A 26,979-nucleotide genomic window follows, 5' to 3' on the forward strand; every position below is an offset into this window, starting at 1 on the left:
AATCCACTCCTCCATTTCTGTTCAGGAAAGGCAGGCCTCCCATGGACATCAACAAAACATGGCCTATCAAGTTACAGCAAGACTAAGCACCTCCCCAGGTATTAGGACTAGGCAAGGCGACCCAGTACGATGAGTAGGGACCCAAAAGCCAGTGAAAGAGTCAGAGGCAGCCCCTGTTCCCAAGGCTAGGTGTCCCACAAGAAGACCAAGCTACACAACTGTAATATATATATGCAGAGTGCCTAGGTCAGTCCTGTGCAGGCTCCCTGGATGCTGGTTCAGTCAATTTGACAGATCTTTAATTAATAAATTAATGATGCACCTAAAGGCCTTGGAAATACTACAGCAAAGAACACCTCCCAAAAGTAGACAGGTAGACATAAGCCAATAAGGGTTGAAATTAATGAAACAGGAGAAAAAAATATAAAGAATCAATGAAATGAAGTTAATTCTTTAAAAAGGTTAACAACACTGACAAACCTTTAGTTAAATTAACCAAAAAGAGATTATCTAAACCAATAAAATTAAGGATGTAAATAGAGACATCACAACAGACACTGAAAAAAATTTAGAGAATCATAAAGACTTGAAAATTACTTTATAATCTGTTTTCCAGTAAACTAGAAAATTTTTAAAAAATGGATGAATCAAGATTAAATAAAAAATTTAAATAGACCTATGAAATACAATTGAGATAAAAGCAATAATTAAAAATCTCCCAACTAAAAATAACCCCAGGGACAAATGTATTCAGCAGAGAATTCTACTACATCTTCAAAGAACACCAATATTCCTCAAATTATTCATATATATATATATATATATATATATATATATATATATATATATGAAGGAACACTTTCAAATACTGCCACTATCAACCTGACAGCAAAACCATTCAAAAGCCCATCAAAAAAGAAAATTGTATGCCAGTATCTCTGATTGACAAAAATTCTCAATAAAATACTTGTAAACCGAATTTAAAAAACACACCCAAAATACTGTCCACCATGATCAAGTTGGTTTCATCCCAGAGATGCAGGATGGTTCAACATATTAATATATCAGTAAACATAATCCACCACATAAATATACACAAGAACAGAAACCATACAATCATCTCATTAGATGTAGAAAAAGCTGCTGATGAAATCCAACATCCCTTCATGGTAAACGTCCCAGGGAATCGAAGAAAGCAGGGGACATATCTCAACATAATACAGCAAGCCTACAGCCAACATCTTGTTAAATGAAGAAAAACTCAAAAGAAAGTCCACTAAAATCAGGAAAAGATAAAAACGCCCACTATTTCCATTCCTATTGGAGTCTTTGTTACAGCAATAGACAAGTCAAGGAGATAAAAGGGATACAAACAGGCGAGGAAGAAGTCCAAGCACCCTTGCTTTCAGAAGCTGTGATTCTATGCCTACAAGACCCTAGAGTCTCCAACAGAAATCTCCTAAGCCGAGAGTCACGAAGGTAGCAGGACATAAAAATGAACACACAAAAATCAGTTGCCCTCCTACGTAGAAATGAAAAACACGCTGACTAAGAAACCAGGAAAATAATTCCATTCACAATAGCCTAAAATACATACATATTTACGTGCTTGTGTATTTTGAGGCTTGAGAGGTATCTCAGTGGTTAAGAGCACTTGATGTTCTTGCAGTAAACCTGAGTTCAGTTCCCAGCACCCACACTGCAGCTCACAACCACCCTTGATTCCAGTTCCAGGGGATTTACCACTCTCTTCTGGCCTCTGCAGGCCCCAGGCGCACACATGGTACACACACACACACAAGTGCAGGCAAAACATATGTATTTATAAAATAAGTAAACGTTTAAAAATATACCTTAGAATAAACCTAACCAAAAAGGTAAAAGATTTGTAGACTGAAAAGTTCAAAACACTGAAAAAGGAAATTGAAGAGGCTATCACAAGATGGAGAGACCTTCCATGCTTATGGATTGGGAAAATGGCACATCCTACCAAAAGCAATCTACAGATTCAATGCAATCCTCATCAAAATTTCAATGCAATTCTTCACAGAAACTGAAAAAAACAAACTAACATCTCAAAAAACAAAACAAAACAAAACAAAACAAAACAAAACAAAAAACCAAAACTTACATCTCATATGTAAACCAAAGACCCAGGATAGTCAAAATAATCCTGCACAATAACAGAATGGCTGGAAGTATCACCATCCTAGATGTCAAGTTATAGCACATAGTTATTCCACATGTGTCCTGGTTGGTGTTTGTCAACTTGACCCAACCTATAGTAACCTGGAAAGAGGTAGCTTCAGTTGAGAAAATGCCCCTCACAGTGACCTGTAGGCAAGCCTATGAGGGGCGTTTGCTTGATGGATGTGAAAGGATCCAGACTACTGTGGGTGGTGTCATCCCTGGGAAGGTGGTCCTAGGATGTATAAAAAAAGCAAAATGGACAAGTCAAGTGAAGTAAGCCAATAAGCAGCACTCCTCCATGGCCTCTGCCTCAATTCCTGTCTCTAGGTTCCTGCCTTGGGAGTCTCTCAATGGATTGTGACTCAAGATATATAAGCCAAATAAACCCTTTCTTCCCCACCCCAAGCTCCACCCCAAGCTGCTTTTGGTTATGGTCTTTATCCTAAGAATAGAAAACAAACTAGGATACTACAGTAAAAAACCAGCGTGGTATTGGTAAAACAACACACACTGACAAATGGAACAGAATTGCAGACACACATAAATCCACACTCCTAAAGCTACCTTCTTCTTGACAAAGATGCCAACATATTAGAGCAAAGACAGCACTGTCAACAAATGGTGCTGGTCAAATTGGAAAGCCACATGTAGAAGAATGAAATTAGATCCTTATCTCTCACCCCTCATAAAACTCAACTCCAAATAGACCAAGGACCTCAAAATAAAACTTTCTATCCTAAGTCTGACTGAGGAAAAAGTGAGAAATACACTTGAATTCATCGGCACATCTGAACATGACCCCAAAAAATGTATGCATGGAGAAAAGTAATACATGGAACCTTAGGAAACTAAAAAGTGTCTGTACAGCAGAGGACAACATCACATCAGTGAAGAGGTAGCCTACAGAATCTGAAAAAATCATTTATCAGCTATACATGTTACAGAGGATTAAGTTCTAGAATATACAGAGCATTAAAAAAAAACTAAACATCAAGAAAACAACACAATTTTAAAAAAACTAAACACCAAGTAAACAACACAATTTAAAAATGGAGAATGGAAGTAAACAGTGTAAAAAGGAAGAAACACAAATGACTGAGATATTTTTAAACAATGTTCATCATCCCAGGCTGTAAGAGAAATGCAAATTAAACTACTCTGATATTTTGTCTTACTGCAGTTGGAACAGCTAAGATTAAAAACTAAATAGACAAACATCAACAAGAACAAAGTAACAGCCAGGTGTAGTGGCACACACCAAGTCCCAGTGCTTGGGAGGCAGAAGCAGGTGGATCTTTGTTAACTCAAGGATTGTGAGTTCCAGGGCAGCCAGGGATATGAAGACAGACTCTGTCAAAAACAAACAACAAAAATACTGTCATGGGCAAAGAATAATACTTACTCATTGCTGGTGGGAATGTAAAGTCATATAGCCACTATGGAAATTAGTGTAGAAGTTCCTCAAAAAGCTAGAAATACATCTACCACATGGTCCATCCAGCTATACTACTGTTGGGCATATACTCAAAAGACTCCATATATCCTACTATACAGACACCTGCTCATCTATGTTCATTGTTACTCTATTCATAATAGCAGGAAATGGAAAAAGCATAGATGTCCATCAACTAATGAATAGATAAGAAAAATGTGGAACATTTACACAATGCAATATTATTCAGCTGTCAAGAAAAATGAACTTATGAAATTCACAGGTAAATTATAGGGAGTAGAGGAAGCCCTGAGTGAGTGAAGTCTGAGTGAATATGTATTTTCGCATGTGCATGTGCTGTTGAGAACTCCAAGACCAACTGGCCTGTGGGAAATTAGCAAAGCCATTACTCCTACGGGCTGGCTCAAGAGGGATGACCAGGCTTTCCCCAGGAGTCAGATGTGAGTGTTTTATGAAAGACTGGCCAGTGTGTGAGGACTGGCAACAATCACTTCCTATGAAGGATGTTTACAGCCTAAGACTGCTTGCCTACAGAGACCTCCTATTCAGACTAAGCCCTCCCCCACTGCTGAATCTAATAAACGTGCTGAGTTCCCACTGTGACAGAGGTAGGGGTGAGAGAAAGCCACCTGATCCCAGCTTCTTTGCACCTGTGTCTGTCTTTTCTTCATTCCTTCAATGCCCTAAGCTCCAGGACCCAAGGCACTTGGGATACAGCAGCAAATGGATGGAGCTAGGAAAAAGTATTCTGAGGTAACCCAGACCTAGAAAGACAAATGATGCTTTCTCTCATTTGTGGGTGTTAGTTTTGAATCTTCAGATACTTTTTTTTTCCATTTGGAATACCCACAGAGGTCAGGAAGTTAGGAGGAAGCCACAGTGGGAAGAATTGTGCAAGGGAGGGAAGGAGAATGCAGTAGCATACTGGGTTAAAGAAAAACAGAACAGAAAGGGTTAAATGGGAAAGGGATGGGATGGTAAGATACAGTACTGACTATGGGAAACGTCTCAGTCAGTGTTCTACTGCTGTGAAGAGACACCATGACCAAGGCAACTCTTAGAAAAGAAACCTTTTAACTGGGGCTGGCTTACAGTTTCGGGGTTAGTCCATTACCATCATGGCAAGAAGCATGGTGGCATGCAGGCAGACATGGCGCTGGAGAAGTAGCTGAGAGTTCTATATCCTGATCTGTAGGCAGAGAGAAACCTCAAAGCCCATCCCCCAGTGACACACCTCCTCCAACAAGATCACATCTCCTAATTCTTCTAATCCCATCAAGAGTTACACTCCCTGGTGACTAAGCATTCAAATATATGAGCTTATGGGGGTCATTCTTATTCAAACCACCACAGGAGGGATAACTAACACTACAGAGATTTCAAAACGTCATAATGAAAAGCTTCCTGAAATATATACATACACAAATACAAAGAGTCACTCCATAACAAGCAACAGTATCCCTACTAAACACCACAGAATAACAAATAAAAAGCCCAGTGCCAGGAATGGGTTATCTCCTTTGGAGCTGTTACCAAGTGAGATCCAATAGCCACCAAATTTGGGGAATAATCCGGGAGCAGTGCAAGATGATAGAAGTATGCCTTGTAAAGTTCCAAAGGGAAGTCTGAGTGTCCCTTAAAGACTATCAGGGGTACTTGTGTGATATATTTGAACTAAAGGGTATAGCCAATGCTCTTGATTACTCTCTAGAACTTGAAGATAAAACTCTACTGCTAAACATACACATAAACACACACATACCTGACTCATAGAATACAAAGGGAAATGAAGTTGACATCCACCAGGAAGTGTTATCTCTACCGGCTAGATTTCATAGTGCTGCAAGGTGCTACGCCACAAGAAGAGAAAAGCAGTCACCAATTTTACTCAGCTGTGAATTCTGCAAGCTAGAAAAACGATCGGCTCCTGGCACAACAGCGGCACAAAGGTCCTGAGAGGAACCATTCACTTTCTGGTTGGATTTAAGGTTTGCTCCACAAGTTGAAATCCTTATCTGGCACTGACATTGGAAACAGGAACCTGGGGCTAGACAGGTCATAGGCCCTAAGAGAGAACTTACTATTGCTCTGCTAAATGGGCATAGTATTAGACAGAATCCTAATGATTTATAATAATACCCATAGATTAACAGGACACCTGTCAATTCTCATCAGAGACACTTCATTTTGAGGAGATGGTGATTAACAGAGACCCACAATTGGTCAGGGTACAGAGAAAAAGAGACTGCGGAATGCACAGACCTAAATGGGACATCTGTATGTGCCCCTTCCCCCTAAGGCTCAGGGATCATTGTAGGAAAGATGATAGGAAGATTGTAAGAGTCAGAAGCAGTAAATTACTGCAAAGAATCAGTGTTTTCTGGACACAGCAGGACAGTTACACATACGCATTAACAGCAGTCAAGATATCATACATAAACTGACGCAAGCTCAAGCCAGACAAAATTCTAGCATGGAGAGGGGAGTTGGACATCTACTTCTCACTATGGAGTTATTGGTACTGACATCTACCGGGAAGAGAAAAGTCAGTTTTCCTTAAGGGTGTGGTCCCTAACAGGTTAACCATACTCCAGCGATGGCCACATATCTAAGACTACACAGGTAACATAAACTTGATGAGATGGGAAAAAAAGGACACAAAGTTGGGTGGGGAAGAGGGGAGATGGATCTGGGAGGCATATTGGGAGGGAAGTGATTATGATCTAAACACATTGTATAAAAAATTCTCAAAGAACTAATAAAATGAAAGTATTCATTTTTATTTTATGTGTTTGAGTGTTTGCCTGCATGTATGTATGTGTTCCATGTGTGCTGCTGATGCCCATAGAGGACAAAAGAAGGTACTGGAGCCCTGAAACTATAGGTACAGATTGTTGAGAACTACCACGTAGGTGCTTGAAAGTGACCTGGGTCCTCTACAGGGGAAGCAAGTGTTCTTAACTGCTGAGACATCTCTTCAGCCCCAACTTTTCATTCTTTAAAATATGTTTTCACTGAGCAGAAGTTTTAAACTTTAACAAAACCCAACTTATCAATTTTTTTCTTCATGGATATTGTATCTAAAACTTCCCTTTCAAATTCAAGGTTGGGCAGATTTTCAGCTAAAATATTTGATAGTTTGCATTTTACATATACATCTGTAATGCATCTCAATGTTTTAAAAAATGTATAACTCATCTGGGATGGTAGTGCAGGCCTGTAATTAAGGCAATTGAGGCAGGAGTATTGCAAGTTCAATGTCTCCATGGGCTAAAGATTGAGTTCAAGACCAGCCTGGACAACTCAGTGAGACCCTGCATCAAAATAAAAAGTACAACAAAGAGGGATGTGGATTAGTGGTAGAATGCTGGTCTAGGATGCACAGACTTCTGGATTCAATGTTCAGACACACACAGGGGAAGGCACATGGATGTACATGTGCGCATACACCCACACAAAACATAAACCAATAAACTATATGTACCAGTCCTGACATATAGACATCCAACAATTCTAGAAGTAATTTTTGAAATGACAATTCTTTCTGCACTGAATTACCACATTATCACTGTCAAAGTGTAGGTGACTCTATGCAAGCTATTTCTCTACTGAAGTACCACAGTATCACTGTCAAAGTTAAGGTGAATATATATGAGCTGTTTCGAGTGTGGAGTTATTCCCGTGCTCCACAGTGCTATCCTTTCACAAAAAAGCTAATAGGCAATCAAGCCTATCTCAATCTTCTTTATATGAGTTTTTTTTCACAGTGATTCTTAGGACCTAAGGAGAACTATTCATCCAGAAAATCTCGTTTCTTATGAGAGACTTTATATTACTCTAAGACACTGAGATGAAAAAAGTAGAATGTCATTAAAACTTGAGGTTATTATTAGCTAGTATTGTAATTTATAAATAAATGAATTATTTTGGTCTTTGAAGGGGAGTAACAGATTGGGTTCAAGGCATTAATCTTTATGCATTCAAATGAATGTAGTATGTAGTATATGTTGTCACTATAAAATATTTTCTTTCTAAAAGTTTTATTGCATCTAAATTGCTCCACATAAGGATATTAACTGTTGGAGAGCTAAAAATAACTAAAAAACTATTAGTGAATTTAACATTGTATACTAGAACTCTGCACATAGTATCCTTACTTGATAAAGGTTACAAATGATAATGTTTCAATGGTCATTAATAATGACATCTGCATTCTTTGCTGATTTGGGGTGTGTTCATTATAACTCCAATATATTCTAGTACATTGTGTACTGAACATACATTTGAATATAAAGAGTATGCTCTAGGGAGGATTTGTACTTTCTTCAACCAGATCTAAATATATTACTAGATTAGCAGCACCTTAGATCACATTCTGTATTTGAGAATGTTTTAGTCCCAGGATATCCAAATTGGATTGAATGTCTAAAGAGCACTCAAGTTCTTTGTCTGTGTTCAACTTAAGGGAGCATCGACACTGGTGGTCTTATCTTATTCTGGAGTTTCCACCTGCCAGGCAGACCTGGACTTGGGTTTCTCTTACAACCAGTATGGCTGCTGCCTCAAAGAAGATTCTGAATTTCCCATGATAAACAAATGTCTTCAGAGCAAAAGTCATCCTTACTATATTACTACCTCTTCTGGTCTGCACTTTTTATTATTTGTAAATTCTTTGGTGTATTTACTATTGTTTGAATTTTATCCAACTTTTAAATGATTTTTTAAAGAGACTAACCTCAAAATATAGCCCACTGAAGTTTAGAAATGGTAGAAGAAATGGAAGAAATTAAACCAAAGGAGAATAGTTGGTAAACTTAGAGACAAAAATGCTGACCCCTGGGTGAAGAAGTATGGCAATGAGGGAAGAAAATATGGCGATTGGGAAGAACATTTTAGCCAAAAGAAAAATGTCCACTTCAATATGTTCTAAAAGAAATAGAATGGAAGAAGAGATAACTTCATAGGTAAAGTGTTTGCCTACACGAGTATATGTGCCCAAATGTGTACACACATGTGTGCACTCACTCTCACTCTGCCCCTCCCACCCCCGCCACATAAGCTAGACCACTGAACCCAGAAATTTTACTCACAAGTATATGTTGAAAATAAAAATATTTGTACAAGAGCGTTCAAAATAGCATTATTAACAAGAGCCTGAAAAGGAAAGATCTCCAAATGACCATCAACTGACGAAGACAAAAAAAGTAAGTTATACACACAAACAGATGATTACTGTGTCACTAAAAAGAATGAAGGGCTGATACACGGCACGTGGATTAACCTTAAGAATATTATACTAAGTATACAAATTAGGTATCTATATATTGTACAATTCTACTAATACTAAATATACAGGATAAGTAACTATACATAAACAGAAAGTTGATTATTGATTACTTAGCAGTCATAGGCCTGGGAAGCTTGCAGATTAGAGTCCTAAAATATAAAAAGGTTTCCTTCAAGGTGACTAAAATGTTTGAAATCTATGTTAATGCCTGCATAGTTCCAAACAGATGAAAAACCTTCAAGTTGTCTCATTAGGAGTAGGTGTGAATATAGCATGTGAATATTTCAGTAAACTAGCAAAATTTCTTTTTTATTATTTTAAAGATTTATTTATTTTTATGTATATGGGTATTTTACCTGCAAGTATTTCTATTTACCACTGTGTGCTTGGTGCCTGAAGAGAACACTGAATCCCGTGGACTGGAATTAAATGTAGTTGTAAGTTACCACGTTGGTGCTGGGAATCCAACTGGGTTCTCTGGAAAAGCAGCCAGTGCTCTTACCTACTGACCCATCTCCCCAGCTCCAGAAAATGTCCTCTCAAAAGCTTTTCCTGATAATCTCAAAACCCACTCTGAGCACTTCTTTTTATTCATTATCCACTCAGCATTCATTTCTCAAAACATACTATCTTGTAAGTCATTAATTACACAGCCTTAATCTGATCTTGAAAATTAGCCTTACCTTTCCTTCTTGCTTTTCGGAACTTGACAGCAGCCAGGTTTATTAAATTCATCCCATAAAGATTGTAGTCAATGAAGAGCTGTAGGAGGTAGGGAATATGCGCTTCATGAGGCTGATAAAATTTATTCATTATGGCTCCACTTTGTAAAAGTTCACATATCCTAAATTAGAAAAAGAAAGTTATAGGATTATGTTCCTTAAAATATCAAATGAAGCAATGACTATATAAATACAGAGAACAAAAAACTAATACACAAAATTTTCATTTCAGTATTTCCAGAAATTTGTATTTTATTTGAAGTTAAAGTATAAATCCAAGTTTTAAAGTAAAGAAATTGAAATTTTCTCAATGGAAAAAAAATTCATGGATTAAAAGAGGAAAATTTTTAAAACCATTTTATAAAAAAAACTTACAGAAATAGACAGTGGGTATAGCAGTGCTTGCCTGCAATCCCAGCACCTGGCAAGCTGAAACATGAGGATATGTTTGTGGCCAGGCTAGGCTTCCCGACAAAACCCTGTCTCAAATCACCAAGATGAAGTTGTATGCATCAACCCTCCCCCAAAGTAACTAAAAGCCAGTAAGTTCTTTTTTTCCAATTTAAGCACTCACATCAAGTAACTTACAACTACCTGTAACTCCAGTTTCAGGACATCAAACACCCCCTTCTGACCTCCTCGGGTACTCTATGCTCATAGTGCACACACAGACAAGCAAGTAAACACATACACACACACACACACACACACACACACACACACACACACACAATTTGAAGGATTATAAGATAATACTGTGATAAATTACTTTTCAAAGGGAAAAATGACTGATGTTTACTTTCTTACCACTGGGTATGTGAGAGATAAGAATCCCAAGAATTGTTCTTTTGTACTCCACGGTTATAAGAAAAGTGAATAGAGAACTGATACAAAAGTCCTTTCCTGGCATAACTCTGGAAAATTATTTTAGTACTTAATAGAAGCTATTTTGGGTAAAGTAGGGTGTGCTGTACAAAGACTGGTTTTTACTTGTGTGTAGAAGAATCACTATTGGGATTAGGGCACTCTATCTCTCTCTATTTTAGAGATCAAATTTGGTAAGGTGCTCAATTAGTTTAATTCAGAGCAAACCTGGTGTCTTTGGTTCTGTATCTCTTACAGTTCCCTAACTGTAGAGAGACATTCAGCTTAGATCTCACCAAATGGTTAACTTTTGAAACTCAGTATTAATTAGATGAGAAGCTCTCCTGAATAAGAAAATTAAGCACTCATCCAAAAGGCCATTTATATTTTGTTACCATGTACATTTAAAAGCCTTGTGAATTTACCATGAAATGTGTGTGTTTCTTTCATTCCTGCTTCCAATAACATGGGCTCTAGAATAACTGGAAAGTCAACTAGATGCAGCAGACTAAAGGGCAAAACAAAATTCAAGACCTGAAGCAGCTAGTAAGGGGCCAACAAGGAGCTATCTCCGTTTCAGTTTTGAACACATGGACTGGTCAATAGGCACTGACATCACATCACACAGCTACCATCTCTGCTTACATATCGCAACACACACACTACATCCCAGACAGAAGAGAAGTAGACAGGGGCCATAAACGAAGGACCCACCTTTGAAGTATCCTTCATACAACCTAAGCAACGGGACTCTCTTGACTCATATGTACAGACATTTTACATTCTCTGCTAGAACGGTGTTAAAAATTACACAGCCTTTCCTCTATCTTTTTCTTGTTCTCACTAAACATTTAAGTCATGGTCATTGATACTTTGGTTTCATTTAACTCTGTACCTTTTCACCATTGCAGGGTTGTAAAGATAGATCTTCATAAAGTGCCTTTCCTTCTCATGATAACCATAAAAAGGCCTAAAATAAAAGAAAAACATTTAAAAATACTTCTGTAACTCAGAGATGAAACAATGCAACTTATTGTCCAAATTAGGCTCACCTGGCCTAATTCAGTCTTTAATAGTTATTTAATATTATCCAAAACACATTTAAAAAATAGCCCAAGACCTTTCAACTAAACCTATAAGAGATTTACAACATAAGAATACATATAAATATTTTAAAGTATTTTTAAAACATCCTGCTTTGATGGAACTAGGGACCCAAAAGAACAGCAGGCCATTTCTACCTTAGAGCTAATCATCACAGCTCTAGAAGGAAGTTGCTCTTGTTTGCTGTGGCGGTCTGAGTGAGAATGGCTGAGAAGGCCCCAGGCTCTCCTGTTTGAATACTCAGTCGTCACGTGGTGGAACTGTTCGAAGAAGGTATGTCACTGGGGGTGGGCTTTTTTTTTTTTTTTTTTTTGAGGCTTTAAAAGCCTACTCCAAGACCAGTCTGCTCCTCCCACTTCAAACTCTTTCTATTCTGAGTTGCCTTGGTCATGGCGTTTTACCACAGCAATAGAAAGGAAACTAATACACCTGTCAACTAATACCTCTAGACACAGAAGAGTAGCTTTACAGTTGTGTTTGGTTCAGTCTACTGAGGTTCCCACAACATTTCCTGTTTAGTTTCATTTGGTCTGCTTGAGGACCCTGGGACATCAACCAGACAAATCTGATGCTTCTCCTGTGGCCAAGAAGTAGCAGAGCAGCCTATTCTTAGAGGTTTGATCCCAACCACTCATTCTGATCCCAGGGAAAATATCTGGATAGCCCTTTCTAGGAAGGTCATCCTCCAGGGGTCCAATGAAGTCACAGATGGAGCTCTCAGGCATTGATAGTTCCACCCATCTCTGTGTAGCGCTTAAACACAGACATGCACCTTCGAGTAGGCATGCTATACCCGGATGAAGAACCGAGTGGTCCAGCCCTATCTTATCTAGAGAAACGTACATGCATATTACGTTTGCAGCTGTGCCCAACCTAAGGGAACTGCATTCTTGCTGGCAGTGTTATACCACAACCATTGCAGCCTACAGAGACTTGCAGATATTGCTGGTGTTGATTACAATCGAAAAGCTGAATATGCACATACAAACTTGTCTCACTGTAACACAAATGAGCACAGCACATCCAATCAAAATGATAGGAAAGTCTCTTAGACTAAAGTCACCCCACAAACTGGCACAGGAAACTAAGTCAGCAGATGCACAAATACCAGCATAAAGAAGAATGAAAAATAAAAATGAAGTATGGTGCACAGTAATTGTCTAGTTGAGTACAAAGAAGAAAATGAATTAATTACTTGGCAAAAAAAACTCAAGAGAATGAATTTTTCTGAAAAACTTCATACAATATTAAGGAAAAACTGACAATTAAATAAACAGAAAGATAATTCAAGGCATAACTGTGAAATTCATTAAGAGGCTGGGAAAATTAATAAAAAAATTTAAAAATAAAATTATTGAAGCGATATACACTGGACCCCCCCCAAAAAATTAACTTTGAAGATTAAAAAAAAACATAATAAATGAAGTTAAGTATCTAGCTGATTGAGAACCTCTACAGTAGAGGTGAACATATACAAGAATTTCTGGGCCCAAAGATAGGTCTTTTGCAATGATCCAGTCAGATTTTAAAAAGTAAAAAAATGTTGACACTTTATATATTCATTTTATGAGATTTCAGAACAAAAGGGGGAAAGCATAAGAAAAATCTAGCAAACAAAATAAGTGATTAAAAATATTATAATTGGCCAGGCAATTGAATTGTTGAGGTTAAAGTCAAGACAGTCAGTTTACAGGAGACCTAGCTACATGACACTGATATTCACATCCAGAAATCTCAAAGGACTTAAAAAGTATTTTATTTAAAAAGCATCTCTCTGAGGAATATTATAATCAAAATTCTCAAGGACAGAGTTAAAACAAGGAAAGTATTAAGTCACTGGGATAAAATCAGAAGTCCCAGGAGGAGTGTTACAGTCCAGGGGAGAAAGAGATGTGATCTAAGTTCTTAAAAAACAAAACAAAACAAAACAAAACCCTGCCAAACATGAGTATTCTACCCAGCAAGGGCTGGGAAGGGGTGCAGTTGGTAAAGTACTTGAGTGGTATGTGCAAAGCCCTGTGTTCTATCTCCAGCACCACACAGGCAGGCACATGAAGGGAAAAGGTACTGCGAACAGAAAACAGAATGGAATAGAGCAGCCAGAGGCAAACTATTACAAATAAGGGCTGTGTGCCTTCCTCAGTTTCTCCAACAAAACCCACAACACTGCAGATGCTTTATATAAAACAGAAAGTAAAAATACAGGGGCTGGGAAGATGGTTCAGTGGTTAAGAATGGGTACTGATCTTGCAGAGTTTGGTTTCAATTGCCTGAATCTCTAGCTCTAGGAGACTCCAACGGCTCTGCAGGCACTTACACATGAGTACACCCATGTATACTCACACATGATTAAAAAATAAACCTTCCAAAAATAAGTTGCAGTAAAATGAAGAATACCATAGCCACCAAAGCTGTTTTCAGAAGCAAAGGAAAATTCTGTGTGTGCACTTGTGCACGGGTACATGTACCTGCATACACTTTGGATCTAGGAGGACATCTGCTGTTCTGTGCTATCACACATCTCCTTATTCGCTTAACACAGGAACTCTTACTGTGGTGGCATGAATAAGAATGACCCCATAGGCTCATAATATTTGAACATTTAAGTCATCAGAGAGTGGCACTATTTGAAAGTATTAAAAGGATTAGGAGGTGTGGCCTTTGTTGGAGGAAGTGTGTCATTGGGTTGGGCTCTGAGGTTCCAAAGGCCCAGCATTGTTCTCTCTCCTCTTCCTCTGCCTTACCATCAGGGTGTAGCTCTCAGCTACCGCTCCAGTGCCTGCTTTCATGCCATCACGCTCCACGCCATGATGATAATGGACTAAGCCTCTGAGACTATAAACAAGACCCCAGTCAAATGTTTTGTCTTATAAGAGTGGACTTGGTCATGATGTCTCTGCACAGTAATAGAACAGAAACTAAGCTATTACTGAACTTGGAGCCAGGCTGACAGCTAGCAAGTCCCAGCAATTCTCCTGTCTTTGCCCCTCAAAACACTGGCGTTATAAGCATACATATAGACATGCACACTGAGATTTTTTGCGGGTGCTAGAGATCCAAACTCAGGTCCACATGCTTGGACAGCAAACATTCTTACCCAGCTCAAGAAATGTTTTTTCTTTCTTTCTTTCTTTTTGTTTGTTTTAAGGCTGGGTTTCTCTGTGTAACTTTGTGCCTTTCCTGGAACTCACTTGGTAACCCAGGCTGGCCTCAAACTCAGAGCTCCACCTGGCTCTGCCTCCCAAGTGCTGGGATCAAAGGCGTGCGCCACCACCATCTGGCTAAGAAATGCTTTTTAGGGGCTGGAGAGATGGCTCAGAGGTTAAGAGCACTGTTTGCTCTTCCAAAGGTCCTGAGTTCAATTCCCAGCAACCACATGGTGGCTCACAACCATCTGTAATGAGACCTGGTGCCCTCTTCTGGCCTGCAGAGATATGTGCAGACAGAATACTGTATACACAATAAATAAATAAATCTTTCAAAAAAATGCTTTTTAACAAAAGCGAGAACTGACGACAGCAGAGGAGACAATGCCTTCCACTTCGGAAGCAGTGGACTGGCATGCAGTACCTCCCTTCAAGTTAGATGGGAAGTCCAAGAAACCCCAGAACAACGTAAACTACTGCCATCACTCTTGCCGTGCCCTTTAACAGCATGTAAATGACCCTCCTTATTCAGCTTTGTGTGTTCATTTCACAAGTTCACCAGGGAGAGGCGAAGTACATAATCATATGTATGCACTCGACGTGTGTGTGTGTGTGTGTGTGTGTGTGTGTGTGTGTGTGTGTGATATAAATGTGTATGTCAACACATGACACATTTTAGTAACTGATGTCTTTAACATCTATACATATCAAATGAATCCAGTGAAAACTGAGCAGACCGGAAATTAAGAGCTTGAATGGGGCTGGTAAGATGGCTCAGCGGTTAGGGGTGTCTGCCACCAAACCTGATGGATGACCCAAGTTTAAATTCTGGGACCCACATGTTGGAAGGAGTACCAAGTCCCCTGAGTTGTCCTCTGACACTGCCTCCCAACTAAATAACTAAATACATAACTGTTAGGGGCTTACGCATCCTATTGTGTTACCTCAGGGTATGAGACTTAACAAGAAAAGGGAGATGCAGATGATCATACTACGGAGAGAAGTTTTCAATTAAAGCAGAAGCAGCTAAGGTTTCCATATGACTTTAGGAGGATCAAAAACTCTAGTGCCTCTGATAAACTGTGATTTTTCAAAGATGATGTAGTTAGAACAACACATGAACAAGGAGTTAGGGAGATGACTCAATGGGTGCTTGCCATTCAAAAGCACAAGTTGGGGATTTAGCTCAGTGGTAAAACACTTGCCTAGCAAGCGCAGGGCCCTGGGTTTGGTCCTCAGCTCCAGCCAAAAAAAAAAAAAAAAAAAAAAGCACAAGAACCTAATTTCAAATCCCAGTAATGCATGTGAGGCCAGGTGCATGACACAAGTGTCTATAATCTCACTGTTCCTAAAGAAGGAAAGCAGAGACAAGAGAATCCCTGGACACTCATGGGCCAGCACATGCAGCCTAGCATACAGCAGAAAAATACAATAGAGAAGCTCTGTCTCAACTCAAGGCAGAAGGTGTAGACATTATCTGAGGTTATCTTCTGATTCCATATATGTGCCACAGCACACAAGTGTCCACACCTACCAGACACAGCATATATACTCATACAATAATAAAGTTTTAAAAATTTAAAAACTTCTTATACTCTAGGTCAGAGCTATCTGTATTACTGTTACCAAGTAATTTCAATTAAAATTTTTATTTTGCTAGTTCCCAACATCTAAAATGTGCCCCCATCTCATCCTTGTCTCTCACTTTAATCTTGTCATTATCACTCACTATTCTTTTTCCCTGGCCATTTAAAACCACTATAGGCATCCTGCTGTATCTGATCCTTACCCATGTATTCCTGTGTCCGATCCTCCTCATGTGTCCCTGTATCTGATCCTGTGTCCCTGTGTCTGATCCTCATGTGTCCCTGTATCTGATCCTCATGTGACCCTGTATCTGATCCTCCTCATGTGTCCCCTGCTGTATCTGATCCTCCTCATGTGTCCCCTGCTGTATCTGATCCTTCTTCATGTGTTCCCTGCTGTATCTGATCCTTCTTCATGTGTCCCCTGCTGTATCTGATCCTCCTCATGTGTCCCCTGCTGTATCTGATCCTCCTCATGTGTCCCCTGTCTCATGTGTTCCCTGCTGTATCTGATCCTCCTCATGTGTCCCCTGCTGTATCTGATCCTCCTCATGTGTCCCCTGTCTCATGTGTTCCCTGCTGTATCTGATCCTCCTCATGGGTTCCCTGCTGTATCTGATCCTTCTTCATGTGTCCCCTGCTGTATCTGATCCTCCTCATGTGTCCCCTGCTGTATCTGATCCTTCTTCATGGGTTCCCTGCTGTATCTGATCCTCCTCATGGGTTCCCTGCTGTATCTGATCCTCCTCATGGGTTCCCTGCTGTATCTGATCCTCCTCATGGGTTCCCTGCTGTATCTGATCCTCCTCATGTGTCCCCTGCTGTATCTGATCCTCCTCATGGGTTCCCTGCTGTATCTGATCCTCCTCATGTGTCCCCTGCTGTATCTGATCCTCCTCATGGGTCCCCTGCTGTATCTGATCCTTCTTCATGGGTTCCCTGCTGTATCTGATCCTTCTTCATGGGTTCCCTGCTGTATCTGATCCTTCTTCATGTGTTCCCTGCTGTATCTGATCCTCCTCATGGGTTCCCTTGCTTACTATCTCCTCAGCCTGGAAAGCTCTGTTCCTGGCGTTTGCATAGATTTCTTTCGGTGTTCATTTAGATCTCAGCTTAACTCACCTCCCTCAGAACTGTAATCTCTGACCAACTCTGTCTTTTATCCTTTATTGTTAAGATTTATTTATTTTATGTGTATGTGAGTAAAATGCAGATGTGCCTTGTGTCTAATGAGGCCAGAAGAAATATCAGATTGGATGTCCTGAAACTGAAGCTACACGTCTGTGAGACATATGTTCTGGGTGCTAGGAACTGAACCCTGATCCTCTGCAACAACAAATGCTCTTAACCACTGAGTCATCTCACCACCCACCTCTATCTTTTTTTTTTATAAATACCTCTTCCTATGTATCTCACATATGTGTGCACATGTGTGTAGTATGCACATGTGTACATGCCCATAGAGGCCAAAGGTTGTGAGGTACAACACTATTGCTTCTATAATTTGCTGCTGTTTCTATGAAGAAAGGGATATAAGGCATATGGCACTGGGGTGGCTGTTCTTGGGTATCAAACTGACCACATCTGGAATTAACTGAAAACCCCAGCAGGTGAGCACACGTGTGAGGGATTTTTCTTGATTAGACCATTTGAAGAAGGAAGACTCACCCTAAATCTCTATATAGGATGTGGAGGAAGAGGCTTTTCACCTGCTTGCCCTCAGTCTCATGGGCAAGTCATATGTCTTGCTACTGAGACACTCCTTCAGGACTCAGCGTACACTGAAGGTCAGCTGAGACAACCAGCCTGACAGGCTGCACAACTACTGAAGAGATTCTTCCACTTTCTCTTGGGAGACAACCACTGTTGGACTAGCCGGACCACAGCCTGTAAGCCACGCTAACAAATCCCCTTTATATGTGTATATAGATTTTATCAATTCTGTTCCCCTAGAACCTCTTGACTAATACAGATGAAATCTCATTTTTTACTGGTAAATTCCAAATTCTTCCTACTGTTGTGGTATTTTTCACACAGCTCTCAGGAGATAGGTCAACTTTACCCAAATAAATGGGAAGAAAACCTCCGTTAATGTGGTCCATATTATCTTTGCTTTGTCTTTGTTTGCTAACAATCTTTTTTCAATTTGTCTCTTTATTTCAGACACTGAGTAAGTCTTTAACTATTAAACCAAAATTATTTGGAAATTTGTGATTCTAGTTTCATATTATATAGGCCCAAAATATAGCCTAGAAATTCTATACATTGTCTTCTATTTCTTTTAACCATGAAGGTCTCTGAATAATTTTAGCTTGCTTAGTTAGGGAATATGTAAGAAAGATTCATCTACATGCAGGTCATCACCATCCAAGTCATACTGTGAACAAAAAAGACAGAGAAAAGGCGATTTTCTCTCCTTTTTCCAGAACTGGGATACAATTTTTCTCTTTTATTAGTGACCACAGGTTCAAGCTCTCCAGCTCTTGTAAATCTTGATTCTGGTTTCTAGACCTCCTATCAACAGCCTGGAGATGAGAATTATACCACTAACCTTTCTGGTTTTAAAGCTTTTTAGACTTGAACTGGCACCCCAGGAGTTTCAGCATTCAGACTACTGCAACTTCTCAGCCTTATGACCACGTGACACAGCCCTCCTAACAAACACTCTCTCAGTATCTGTAGCTGTATCGTATCCACAGCAATATCTACATCCTATTATTATCTCTCTTTTGGCTAATAAGGTGTTCAACATTATGAAAAGGTTCTAGTGTGTACTAACAGACAAGTAAACATGGTTCTTTCTCTGACTGAACTTCTAAACTAGTGGAAAAACATAAAAAATTAAAATAGTGGTGTTAAGTGCTAAAGTAAACAAAGAATGGGCTAATATATAGAATATTGATAATCATGACTTAAAGTAGTCATGCTTGTACAAAGAACTCAGGTAGAAAATAGTCTAGTATACACAGAGCTGAAAACAAAGATCAGTGTCTTCAGATGGAAAACAATAAATAGGAAGGGAAAAGAGGTCAGATCATGTAGCTATGGTTAGAAGTTGAAGCTTTATTTCTTTTCTTTTCTTTTTTTTTTTTTTTTTTTTTTTGAGCTGAGGATCGAACCCAGGGCCTTGTGCTTGCTAGGCAAGCGCTCTACCACTGAACTAAATCCCCAACCCCGAAGCTTTATTTCATGAGCACTATGGAAATTTTTTTTTTAATGGTCCTATTATATTTTGAGAAGAGTGGATTTTGTTTTGTTTACTGATTTGAAGTGAAACAATAGAAAAAATAATTCAACTAAAAAATACAAAGGAAGTCTAGATTAAGATGTAACAAAGTAGAAAAATGTAAGGTCTATACTTTGATCGTACAGACATATAAACCCAAAACATCCAAGCATAGCCGCCAGATCTTCCCTCCAAAATGTTCCACCAACACACTCAAAATTCTGAGCAACAAAAAGTTCTGTTGTCATTCTTGGCATATCTCACAACTCTCAACCAACTAAACAGCAAATCTCAACAACCCTCAGTATATATCCAGAAGCTGACCTTTGCATTACTTCCTTGCTACTACCCTACCCTAGTTCACACTACCATGCTTTTACTACCTAGACTGATGATATAGTCCTACTGTACCTCCTGCTTCTCTACCCACATCTCCCTAAATCTTTGTTCCCCGCACAGTTGCTAAAGGAACTCTACTTAGTTTAAGTCATACTTTGGCTGCTCAGGACCATGCAGCAGCTCAGAAGAAAATTCCAAGTTCGCAGAATAGCCTCCTGCAATGACTGCCAAATTTGAGTATGCATCAGAATTGACAGAAAGCTTATTAAAATACAGATTGCTGGGTTGGGAATTTAGCTCAGTGGTAGAGCGCTTGCCTAGCAAGTGCAAAGCCCTGGGTTCAGTCCTCAGCTTTGAAAAAAGAAAAAAAAAAATACAGATTGCTGGTCCCTAATGAACAGTTTCTCATTCAGTTCAAGCACTCTGGGAAAGGAACACAGCTTCTGGAATGTATTAGGGAGAACTCGTGAAAGGAGACGAGCAGAGAGACAGAGAGGCGGGGTGACCATCAGCCTCAGCTACTGATGTGATCCAAGGTAAAGGAGGAAGAAATGGAGGCAGGAGCTGTGAGTTACCTTCCACTGCAGTTCTTCCTGTAGTCAGAGGCTGGCTAAAAATAGCATATGGAAAGCCCTGGATTCCACCATGCCACTGTTCAGGTGCAATCCCTGTCCTTAGGTTTGAGAACCACAATCTCACAACTGTCAAATCAAATATAGCCAATGCTAGAGATAGCAGAAGGCAAAATATGAACACTGTACCTTGAACTAGTGGTCTACATGACTGTCTTCTCACATATACCCACCCACTCTCCTGCCCTCTCCTTATTTCTTCCACGCCAGCAACCTGGACTCCTACTTCCTTCATCTCTCTCTTTTACATTTTATATCCATGTGATAGCAACATCACTGATCTTACCAACAAGATCCTTTCTGAGGACCCTATCTAAAACTGTTACAAGTCTTATATTCTTATAAAGTGTTTTACATCTTCTTTTCTTCTATACCACCTACCATGTAATAGATAAATAAATCTATTTCATGTAATGTGTACTGGTAATATGTACCTTTTTCTTGCTACTAGAGTATAACCTCTAAGGATTTTTGTTTTGTTTAGCAAGTGAAATGGTTTAGGTCTTGAATATCTTCCAACGGTCCACGAGTTAAAGGCACTACTGAAAAAGTACCTTTAAAAATATAGTCTAGTGGGAGGTCTTTAAGTCATTAGGAACACGTTCTCAAAGAGATTTAAAGAATTAGTCTCTTCCTTTTTCTTCCCTGTTCCCTGGCCTATGGTGAGTAATTTGTTCAGCTACATGTTCCTGTAATGATGTCCTCTCTTGACACAGGTCCACAGCAACCAGATCAATGGATCATGGACATATAAATGGAATCTATAAAACGTAACCCAGATGAAATACTTTCCCTTTATAAGGTGATTGTCTCTGGTGTTTGGTACAGTGATAGGAAGCAGAGCAACCTTCGGAGGACCTACAACAGTATATACAGAAAAGGTGCCATAGAGTAAATACGGATTACATGAATTTCTTCAGTTCGAGGAAGCAGGAAAAATGGGAAAGGTTACAACAAAACCACTGGTAGCCACTTATCTTTTCATTCCAGTAAAAAGTTACTTTGCAAAGCTTCAAGAAGAAATTCACCATAGCTCCAGTGTTATGAAAGTAAAACAAATATGAAAACATACATTTCATTTGAGTGTTTTCCTCTAATTAAAATAACATTTTAATTTAATTAAAACGAAATACAGAGAAGCAAATTTTAAAGGATATTATCATATACTTACATTCCTGATACTAATGACACTTTGAACACATGCTGAGCAGTGGAAGATGGATTGCCTAAAGCCACATTAAGTGCTCTGTCGATACTGAATGCCATCTGAGAAAGATAGCTTTCTGGCTGCTGTCCATAACCATCGTATGGCACATAGAGGTAAGGAAAGATGCCATGTAGATGAAGACATGTCTTCTGACCTAAAATGTAACACATTATAAAGTTTAGTCTTGAGACACATGTAACAATATAACATTCAGAATGCAAGTCATTCAAATGTTCTAGCGGCGACATAGCTTATGTAAGGTAGAAGAAAATTAGTCTACAGCCACCTATCTTAAGCATACTTAATCATAAAACATTTGTAAGCATAAGCACTGTAGTATATTATTTAAATGCTGCATAGTTTTAGTGAAAAGATATGTAGCTACTTTATTATTACAATCTGACTAGTTTTATGTTATCTCATTGAATCATAGTGTTATAAAGCTTACAAAAAAAATCACTCAACACTTACTAAAATAAATGACTACATCTATGCATTAATGTTTTTACCTGAGAACTTTCCCTAAGACAGAGACAGCTCTAGGAGAGAACACTAAGTTCCAGTGTATGAAATTTTGCTATTGGGACTAGAAAGAGAAGTAAGGATGAAATTTTGCTGTTAGGAAGAAAACAAAACAAAACAATTTATGGATCAATTGTATGTAATAGAAATGGACTTCTGCATATTTAAAATTCCTATTTGATGGAATGGTTTTACAGAGAAATACAATGTGATGGGGGTGGGGGACCCAAAAGTGAGAAACCTACAAGACTGCACAGTTTCCAGATGCAAAAGCAGTACTGACTCAGCAGCACGTTACCTGGGCACAGCCAAGATAAAGAAAGACGTGAGGGGCTGGAGAAATGGCTCAGTATTCACTGCTCTTGCAGGATCTGGGTTTAGTTCCCAGGACCTCCCTCTTGTGACCTCCATGAGCTCCTGCACACATGTGGTGCACATAAATTCATGTGTGCTCTCATGCATACACATAAATAAAAACTAAGTCTCTTTTTGAAAAGAAATACTAGTCAGACTCAAAAGAAGGGAAAGAAGAAAAAAAAAAAAACTGCCACAAAACCAAAATCCATGACGAGGTTAAATAACAGCAGAAACACAAGGCAGAGGCACCATCAATTCCTTGAGTCTGGCAGGGCCATGGAGTGGTCCTATCCTCAGAGCACTGGCCTTCGCTCATCTTGGGCGCATGCCATTTGTCTGATTCAAACAGAGAACAGCACTGATGGAAGAACACATCCGTATTTCTCTTGCTGCCAATCACTACCACTAAGCTATTTCTGTCAGAAAACTCTCCAAGCTTCTTTCTACCCATTCCCTTCCCTCACGCTGATCACCTGGCCTTTTCTTTTGGTAGAAGCGGCTATTTTATTGATCATTATTTCCTATTTCGGGCTGAAATTTATAGAAAACACACAGAAAATACTGTGGACATTTTATTATAAATAATGCTGGTCTCCCCGCCTCCCACCCTGGAGACAGGGTCTCTTTATGTAACCCTGAATGTCCTGGAACTCACAGACCCAACCTGTCTCTGCCTCCAGAGCGCTGGGAGTAACGGTGTATACCACCACATCCACCCGTCTGATTTTTAACGGATTGCTACAAACAGAAACAACACATTTAGGAGTGATTATATAAAGTACAGCAATACTAGAAAGGTCGGTTCCACAACAGATAAGATCTAGAATTCGTAGGCCACAATATTCTGATTATTACTTCGGTGCTGGGGCCGAACTTTGATTAACTAGGATTTCAAGTGTGTGAAACAAGTCCTCTGTCACCCATCTACAAGCTGTGGGCTGCAATATTCTGATTTGAACTACTAGCCATCCTATTTTTGAAAACTTAGAAAAAGTGTTGTCAGTGCATTGGAAATTGAGTTTCTATTTGTACCAGAAGTTATGAAACTTAATTTCAAAGGAATAAAAAAATATTTTAAATTAAAAGCAAATTATGTAGTAAATTCATTTCTAAATAAAATTATTTTCTAAAATTATAGTTTAAAATTCTTCAAATAAAGAAAATTGGTTATAATGATGAGTGGATCTTAAGAAAAGATATCAATCTATTGATGACCTGCTTACATGCTTTCTAAATATCTCATGAATGGAAGTCTGAAAAACTACACTGGCACATATAAACCACAACTGAGTTAACAGTAAATATGCTAAACTAGAGGCTGAAGGATGTGGAGACATAGAAATGTTTCCTGTAAGCTGACAAATAAATTCAAGACCAGTGATTTATAGAATCACTAGTAACATGCCACAAGTAACTGTAGTGTCTTTTTATGAACCAAGTATCTTAATGGAATTTTAGTTAAAATGCTCAAGAGAACATTACAAATTTTTATTTCTGTTAATGAAGTATCTTTAAAAACAACTGTATACCACTTTTCACATTTTCTGCTTAGTAAAAGTCAGAAATTATTTTTGTATTCAGAAACTTTGGAATTACAAAAATCTCGGAATATATGATTTAGGAAAAAGGTAGAAACAATATAGAAGGCACCATGCTAAATGTACACCTATTTCTTCCTAAAACTTAGAAACAACTTTGCCAAGGATCACATGGTCTAAGTTCTCAATGTTCCTGACGCTGCGACCCTTTAATACAGTTCTCATGTTGTGGTGACCCACAACCATAAAGTTATTTCATTGCTACCTCATAACTGTAATTTTGCTACTGTTATGAATCATAATGCAAATACATGATATACAAGATATCTGATGTGACCGCAAAAGCTCGAGACCCACAGGTTGAGAACTGCTGGTCTAAGGCATATAACATTTTAGTAACTGAAGTTAGATTTAAAAGCCGATTGACAAACCCTGAAACCAATCATCTTTTTATTCAACATTAATTTAAACACTCAATTTCTTTTCTTTCTTTCTTTTTTTTGTTTTTTGTTTTTTGGTTTTTTTTTTTGTTTTTCGAGACAGGGTTTCTCTGTGTAGCTTTGCGCCTTTCCTGGATCTCGCTCAGTAGACCAGGCTGGCCTCGAACTTACAAATATCCTCCTGCCTCTGATTCCCAAGTGCTGGAATTAAAGATGTGCACCACCACTGCCCAGATAAACACTCAATTTCTAAAAAAAAGTTAATGTTGGCTTCCTTAATCTTTCAACTTCTCAGTTCTTGTTTTGTTTAAAATTGTTGTTTCCTTGACTCATTTGATGACAAATTCTTTGGGCCTTCATAGGAACTGTTTATGTTTGAAGTATTTTCAGGACTCAAGCACAAAACACATGCAATGTTTACTAAATACGTATAAAATGAAAGAATGTCCAACAAAATAGAATAATTGTTCAGGAACAAAAGAATGAAGTAGAAGCCCAAACATATCTGAAGAAAAGAAAATCCATGAAAACATCGACTGTGATATAGGAAGAAATGGTCATATGATTTGATAAGAATTCCAGTTTATTTAATTTCCCATTCTGAAGTCCCATTCACAGCCATGTTGACTGTATCAACACAGATCTACCTTTCTCTGGTCCTTAGGGATGTGGTGCCTCACACATACCAAACAACTACATAGGAACTCCTTGGCATAATACTAACAGTTCTAATATGGAATGGGTATCACAGAAGAGAAAATGAGGAGAAACAAAACAAGAAACTCAAAAGTTAGAGACTTGTACAAAAGTGAGTATGCAAACCAACTGCTTTATAGCAGCAGTTTTTACTATAAAATCTGGGATTCCATAATAGCATTGCTCCTCTTGACAAGGTATGGACCACATCAGTTGCCTTACAACAGCACTACCTCATGTAAGTGTGTGGGACCCCACATCTGCAGTCTTAGCAGAGCTAAACAATTCTATAAACTATTCTATTTCAACCTAGAAGTCAGGGTTAGGCTCAGCTGAGAGAAAGCAGTCTAAAATCAGAAGCTTCTCTGAGAAGTCTACACTCAGATAACTGATGCTTCAGAGCTGCAGCCTGGTAAAGAGCCTTGCCTTCAGTACAGAACCGCCACTACACCACACTAAAGGATGGTACACATACAGCATTCTTTTAAGTACTTTCTTGTAAAATTAACAAAAATAAGTATTTTAATCTAATAAATTATCTTAAATTCTTAGAGTTTTAGGGTACTGGCTATTTCTAGATGACATGTAGATCTAAGGAAACATTTATTTCCTTGTCTCCAGAAATTGTATTAAGGTATTATCTATAATAAAAATGGAATAATTTTACAGCACATATTTTGATATGTATATCAGTGAAAACATAGGAACTATGAAAATGAACTAAATAGAAACTTTGGATTTGAAAAGAAAAATAACTGAAATTACCTAAGAAAGATTTTGTGATACAAGGAAAAATACACATCTTTTCTATGTCCCTGGTTCTTGGCACATAGCTCTTAAAATCCTGTATCCGTAAAGTGATGTGTCTTTGTTTCTGTTCACTGCACAATGCTGTTGATGAAACCCCTGGATCTGGCACATGCTAGGCCAGTGCTTTACTCCCAAACCACACACCTAGCCATTCTTTTGTGTTTTCTGTATTAATGAGGTAACTAGTCCCTGGGGGTTCCCCAAGCAGAAGCTAGTTGCCAAAGAAGTCAAGCACAATCAGGGAGGCTGGAACTTTCAGTCCCACCCCTAGCTTCAGGGAGGACAAAGGGGCTGAAGGTGGAGTGACAGCGAGCAGGCCCATGTGACCACACAGCAACCGAAGTTCCTGAAGGGAAACATGCCATAAGACAGGTGAAACTCCACCTGCCCCTCTCCCTGCTTATCTCCTGAATCTGTGTATTCCCCTGTACCCTCACAATATTCTGTACAGTAGATAAACTGTCAGTTGCTCTAGCAAACTAATGAGGCCTGAGGACAGTAGGTCATGGGAAACTCACTTTACAGCTGGCCAGTCAGAAGCACTAATGATTGGCATGCAAGAGGAGTGGAGGTCCCCTTATACTAGACCCTTAGCATGGAGACCAAAGTCTATCTCCAGGAAGACTGTTCAAATATTGAGCATCACTGCTGTCTTGCCATTGAACTGTTTTTTTTTTTTTAAAGTGAACTTGAAAATAGATCAATTTAAATTCTCAAATATGAGAAATAAAAATGAATTTAAAAAATTCAGTTTCAGAGAACTTTGGGATACCATCAAGCAAACATGCCATTTGCAAACACAGTGTGAGCCTCAGAAAGAAGGGATAGAAAAGAGAAGCAGGGAGAATATTTGAAGAAAC

The 26,979-nt window shown here is 38.8% G+C and overlaps 1 protein-coding gene across 4 annotated transcripts in view; it reads right to left on the bottom strand.

Annotated features, from left to right (window-relative positions):
• Rev3l (REV3 like, DNA directed polymerase zeta catalytic subunit) overlaps nucleotides 1-26,979 on the bottom strand; it is a 150,716-nt gene that overhangs the window by 84,403 nt on the left and 39,334 nt on the right. For all 4 annotated transcript variants that reach the window (XM_036169236.1, XM_036169238.1, XM_036169239.1 and 1 more), the window contains 3 exons: nucleotides 21,721-21,910; nucleotides 11,412-11,486; nucleotides 9,614-9,774 (listed from right to left, as the gene is read on the bottom strand). In XM_036169236.1, coding sequence (XP_036025129.1) covers nucleotides 9,614-9,774; nucleotides 11,412-11,486; nucleotides 21,721-21,910 — 426 coding nt within the window. The remainder of the gene's footprint in view (nucleotides 1-9,613; nucleotides 9,775-11,411; nucleotides 11,487-21,720; nucleotides 21,911-26,979) is intronic.

The sequence above is a fragment of the Onychomys torridus genome, chromosome 19 (assembly GCF_903995425.1).
Source record: "Onychomys torridus chromosome 19, mOncTor1.1, whole genome shotgun sequence".
Classification (NCBI taxonomy): domain Eukaryota; kingdom Metazoa; phylum Chordata; class Mammalia; order Rodentia; family Cricetidae; genus Onychomys; species Onychomys torridus.